Source organism: Monopterus albus, unplaced genomic scaffold, assembly GCF_001952655.1.
Source record: "Monopterus albus unplaced genomic scaffold, M_albus_1.0 scaffold479.1, whole genome shotgun sequence".
NCBI lineage: Eukaryota > Metazoa > Chordata > Actinopteri > Synbranchiformes > Synbranchidae > Monopterus > Monopterus albus.
In genome coordinates this window covers 53,343-59,519 of record NW_018128359.1, presented here as the reverse complement: position 1 = coordinate 59,519, position 6,177 = coordinate 53,343, and the positions used below count along the sequence as shown (strand labels likewise).

General features: G+C 44.0%; 1 protein-coding gene across 1 annotated transcript in view; it reads left to right on the top strand.

Moving 5' to 3' along the window:
* Positions 1 to 6,037, top strand: part of LOC109952625 (serine/threonine-protein kinase 4-like) — a 30,982-nt gene extending 24,945 nt beyond the window's left edge. Inside the window, 1 exon segment of the mRNA XM_020587795.1 lies at positions 2,848 to 6,037. Coding sequence (XP_020443451.1) covers positions 2,848 to 3,006 — 159 coding nt within the window. The 3' untranslated portion in view covers positions 3,007 to 6,037.
* Positions 6,038 to 6,177: the final 140 nt, after the last annotated feature.

Below are 6,177 nucleotides of genomic sequence, written 5' to 3'. Positions count from 1 at the left end.
GGGATGGATGCCATCTCTACTAATCAGACCAGGTTTTCCCCAAAATGTTTTCCAGTTGTCTATGAAGCCCACGTTATTTTCTGGGCACCACCTAGACAGCCAACGGTTGAATGACGACATACGGCTAAACATGTCATCACTGGTCACATTGGGTAGGGGTCCAGAGAAAACTACAAAGTCCGACATTGTTTTAGCGAAGTTACACACCGACTCAACATTAATCTTAGTGACCTCCGACTGGCGAAGTCGGGAGTCATTAGTGCCGACGTGAATAACAACCTTACTGTATTTACGCTTATCCTTAGTCAGCAGCTTCAAATAGGATTCAATGTCGCCCGCTCTGGCCCCAGGAAAACATTTGACTATGGCCGCCGGTGTCTTTAGCTTCACGTTTCTGACTATGGAGTCTCCAATTACCAGAGTTGTTTTCTCAGCGGGTGTGTCGCTGAGTGGGGAAAATCGATTTGAAACGTGAACAGGCAGGTGATGCTCAGCTCTCACTAAAGATGGCGGAGTGTTTCTGTGTGTGTGTTCAGCTTCACGATAGCGCTTTGGTTTAGCAGCTCCCAGTAGACTACTGGTTTCCATATTGACTTGAACAGAACCTGCACCAGAGGCCACACTGGTGTGAATTTTGGTCAAATGTACGAGGCAGATGTTGTAAGTGAGTGAAGGTCTGCTGTGTTTACTTTTATAGACTGGTGCAGTACAAGATGCTCCACCCCACCCAGAGCCTTGGTGGGAGGCCTGTTTTAAATCCAAAATTTTGAGAATGATCCAGATTTATTTAGGAGTTTTGTGGGAGATTTTTCTTCAAATGTGTAAAAGAAGTTGTTTTCCTTTGGCAGTTGCTTATTGCTGAGTGAGTAATGATTATTTCTGCAAGGAGCCAGGAATGAGACGAAAAATTAAAAAATAAATTTTTTATTGATGTGATGAGTAAAACAACTGAAGGCAAAGATAAAGAGGTCTGTCTGGGAGAGATGTCCACAGCTCGGCTGGAACTCGAGGATTAAAGAAACCAAAATCAAACTACTGTTACCAGCACCTACAAACATGGATGTGTGCATCATCCTTCATCCATTCTCTTGATTATTTAAAGATCTGTCAGTGAAAACATTTCTTAACAATAGACGTGAAATCAAAGCTCCAAGTCGTGTATTGTAGTCGGTGGCCAGAGATATTTTTAGACAGAGCTGCTCCTCAGCTGTTGGCTCATGCTTCATCACTCTGAGGGAGATATTTACTAAAACTGTCACAAATGACCTTCACCTCAGTTTTTCAATCTAGTTGCGTATTTACCAGCAGTGATGATGTGATAAAGGCCCTTTTCCATCGCCTGGTACTGCTCTTGGTTCTCAGTATGTGGCTGTTTTTAGTCAGTACACTAACTACAGTAAAGTAGCAGTTGGCGTTAAATAACGTTGCTTTTAAAAATGGCACTTTCTTTGTTCCAGGACGTCTCACACATGAGTTCTCTGACTAATCGCTATCGCCACTGCTCGCTTGGAACCTTGACAGAGGTGATACAAAAAGTAGTACCAGGTGCCATCCCCAACATCTGACTGATGGAAACACAAATAAGTCCAGTCGAGCTGAGCTGGTTAGTTGCTGTGTTTTTCCAAACAGACTAGAGAATCATAACCAAGACATACATCCAGTAATCACTGTTCAGAGTATACTGACCTACATCATAGGTGGAGGAGGTTTATGAAGCCCTACTGCTTGTTTGGTCGATGCAGTGGACTATTCCTTTAATCAATAAGCCTCATTGATCACTGAGTGCATATTGAACAACCTGGGATTTGCAGTGAAAGTTTCCCCACATCTCAGGCCCCAAGCTTTGCCCCACAGCGTCTGTTTTACCTTGACCTCGGTGTCGTCCCGTTGTACGACCGTCTGCCCTCTCTTCACACCAGTGTTATTTTAGCTCCATTGATTTTGAGTAATAAATAGCTCGAGAGCAGAGTGCTGCTGGTAAAAGCTGAGAGGGGGAATCCTCCAGGGAGACGCTATAGCCGACAGCAGGTCCCTGACTGAGGCCCACTGCAGAGGGAGGCCGCGTAAATGTCAGTAGTCACCTTTGAAAGCTACTAAAATAGAAACTTACATGGCACCTTGGTCATTGGCATCGATATGAAAGAGTTTTAGGATGTGCTAAAGTGTCTGTTAATGCACATGGTACCAACTGATCCACAGGTCATGAAATCCTCCGGTGGCACGGGGCTGCATCAGTCAGTCAATCAGTCAGGCTTTCTTTATGTAGGACCTTTCACTTTGCTTTACAGATAAATGACAATAAGGCAGAAGAAAGCAATTAGGTAAAAATGATTAATAAAGAAAAACTCTGCTGGTGAAAAACTACAATGTTCTTTAAGAACAAGTAAAAGAGTTTTAATATCAAAGCAGGAACTACAGGCAACCAGGGCGACGACTCAAACGAGACGGAGCTGAGCCAGCTTCACATCGGGGTGAGTCCAACTCTCCGGTGGAAACTTTGGAGAGAGGTTTCAAAATACTACTAGATCTTTGAGACAGTGAATCTGGGAACGTTTTGCATTTGTACATTTGTGAATGATATGAAACCAGTGAGCAGAATTTGAAATATTTGAGGTATGACTGTACATTTTATATAGAAATGAATGAATCAGTTAATCAAGAAAACAGTGCACCGATTAGTCTGTAGGAGATATGATGTGTGTCCACCTGTGGTTCAGGTTACAGATAGTCACTCAGGGAACAGCAGCCTCAGCCCAGCAACAGTTTTATGTGATAGTAAGCAGCTTCCTGGTCGTGTGTGTGTGTTAGATTCCCGTCCTTGACCATGTCGGCTTTGTCTCTGTGTAGGTAAGCACGTGGTCGGTGGAGGAGCTGCGGCTGCGTCTGGCCTCCCTGGACCCTCAGATGGAGCAGGAGATCGAGGAGATCCGTCAGCGCTACCACACCAAGAGGCAGCCCATCCTCGACGCCATCGAGGCCAAAAAACGGCGGCAGCAGAACTTCTGAGAAGGATCTGCAGAGTCCTCTACAGCAACGGCCGCATGGTTTCTCTTTTCACACAGCAGTTTGGTGAAGTGTCGCTCAGGTGACGCTGAAGTTTGCTCGTCCCGAAAGCTGGTTGTTGGAAAACTGTGTTGACAATTTCTGATGGCCAGAAGAAAGTCAACAGGGCTGTTCTCTGTTTGACAGAATATTATAGTGTGTTTGATTGGAGGTGCGTGCTCCTCTTTGTTCTGCCTCTTTGACATAATCTTTGCAAACCGTCTTTGCTAATTGTCAGCTGATCTGGAACTTTTCAAGCTTGTACACAGTCGTCTTAATCCACAGTGCAGGTTGTTGATCTCTTCATGGTACCACATCATTGTAACTGTTCACCTGAGATACTCATCGATTTTATTTCTCAGCTGTGTCCTTTCACTGGTGAAAGATGCTGCTGTGGGCACGGGACATCTCAGAAGTCCTCTAGAAACAGATCGTTCTCCGTTTTTAAAAAACGCAAACATGCAGGAGGCAAATCATCGGTTCCGGCGCGTGTTCGCTTCTTTTTGTTGTAACATGAAGCTACATTTTATGATCGCATATTTTTCCAAGTTTCCATGTTTTTTTTTTCAGCAGCTGCAAATGCCAGATGTTGCTGTGGAGCTAAAAGAGAGATGAGGATTGGTCTTTATCATTTAAATGTCATCTTCAGCACGTGAGGTGGCTGTACGGGTTTTTGTGCCTCAATGTAAAGTTCTTCTTTTGAAGTTGAGAAAAGTCCACTTGTTCACTGCGGTACGTGTTCCTGAGCACACAGCCGAAGACCCTCATCATCACCATCATCACCAGTGATACAGAGGGAGAAGCCTTTTAGATCAGTTGGATCAGTTTCACATGTCTCAACAATACAGTTGTCAGACCAATGTTGTCTCTTCTCTTACTTAGAGACAAGGTGACACGGTTCTGCTTCCAAACAGCACAAATGTCAGTAAAGAGGCAGAACAACTGTTTTTTTTTCTTTTATGGTTTAATTAATTTAACTTTCATCTTTTAAAACACCTCATTTACTCAAGTTTCATACGCTGTCTAGACGATGAGTGTTCTGCCTGACAGCGTTTTACTGGAGCAGCTTTGTCTAACGCCATCGTCGTCTTCACCTCACGGATCAAACTGGACTTCACCCAGGCGACCGGACCAGATGCACACAGATACTGGGTTCACATTAAATGATCACTGATCGATGTTGAAATGTAGAAACTCAATGTGTGAAAGATTTTTCTTTGTTTTTTTTTTTTTTTTTTGGTCCTACCGTACGGTGGTGGCTCCCAACCTAGGGCTCTGGGTTCCCCAGGGGTCGCAGCATGAAGCTCTGGAGTCACAAGCTGATTTAACAGTTTGGGAAAATTAAGTAAATATTATTTTCCACATGAAATTATATATTTTTGCTAACACATATATTTTTGTTAACACTTTACATTAACCCCCCACTTAAGATTTATAAGCATGACATCAACATGTCAGTGGTTTGTAACGCACTGTAATGTAGAGTTTTTATTAGAACGTGTCTCCTATAAAGACGTTTATATGATTACAAGTGTGTTTCCGCCCTCCACAGGAGGAGCTAGCCCCCAGTGGAGGGGTAGTACTCTCTGAAGGACTAAAACCTCATTTCCATCAAAGAAACTTCCTCCCAGGGACCAGGAACCTTTGGACCTTTCAAACCTAGGTCCTCCACCTGTGTTTTCCCCGAAGGAACCAATGTCCAAATTTAGTCCTGGGGTGTAGCTCCACCCCCCAGAGAAGTGGTTAAATAATGTTTATATCTGCATAGAACTCCACTATAGCGCGTTGTAAACCATGTTGTATATAACCTGTGAAGACACTCCTCTGATCTTCAGTACATTTTCACATTTGCGTACAGACCTGTGTTTGTCTGATACTGGTTTTATTTCAGTCTGGGGTTGTAATTTGTCAGACCTCTGGAATTTTCTGAAATTGTATGCACCAGTGTTTTAAGGGAATTTATTCAGGGACTTCTGCCACTGATGCTGTTCTTCATGTTAATGTTTTTTAATCCAGTGTTCAGGGGTTGTTTTCCATCAGTAAGCAAAAAAAGAAAACAGACCTGGGTTGACAAAGGTATCGAAGCATTTACTTTGTGGATTTATGAGTTTGATCTGGCACCGTGGCCTCAACAAAACAAGACTAACTCCAAAAACAGGGCCAGAGACTGAAGGAGGCGTCGGCCCAGGTCTGATCCACCTCCCAACATTCCTGCGAACAGCTCAACTGCTTCGGACTCGTCTGGTGCACGTCCGGCACAAAATGACATTGACTTGAGGGACAATTTCTATTTTTCTACTTGGGTTTAGTGGTTACGCAGTGGGCGAGGAGCAAGGAGCTGCTCAGCTCACGGACGTCCTCAGGGGTGTAGCATAACAGCAGCTGTGATGAGCAGTGACTGTAGATAGTGTCTGTACATAGGAGCACCGTCTGTATATTGTGATGAATTTGATGAGGTGAAGGGTTCAGAAGAGGACACCTTTGATTAAGTTATTACTTAATATTCTCATCAGAGCTTCAGTTGCTGTAGCTCCAGACTTGTTCTCTGGCTTCTCTGTACAACAACGCGCGGGGACAAGTCACGTTTTCATTTTCTGTCTTATGTTACAAAGCACAAAGGATTTTTATTTCTGCCTCATTGCCTCGGATGCACTGCTGGTTTATTTAGATTCAGTACAGTGATCTGAATTTCTCACCTGATTTTAGTTTAGTGATGGAGCTTGGCTGTTATTCCACATGATGTTTGAGCAGTGTGGTGCTTGTGTCGTTTCTCTGCTGGAAAAGTCGTCATCACTGGAGAACGAGACCAAAATGTGGAACCACTGTTTTTGGTCCTCTTATTCACAAAGTTAACTTTTTAATGTATCATTGTATAAACACAACTTTCTTATATGTAAACTGGTCTTTAATGCTCATTAACACCCACAGAGGGGCAGCACGGTGGCACAGTGGTTAGCGCAGTTGCCTCACAGCGAGAAGGTTCCGGGTTCGGGCCCCACCTGGGACCTTTCTGTGTGGAGTTTGCATGTTCTCCCCGTGCTTGCGTGGGTTCTCTCCGGGTATTCCGGCTTCCTCCCACAGACATGCAGCTTAGGTTGATTGGTGTCTCTAAATTGCCCATAGGAGTGCATGTGC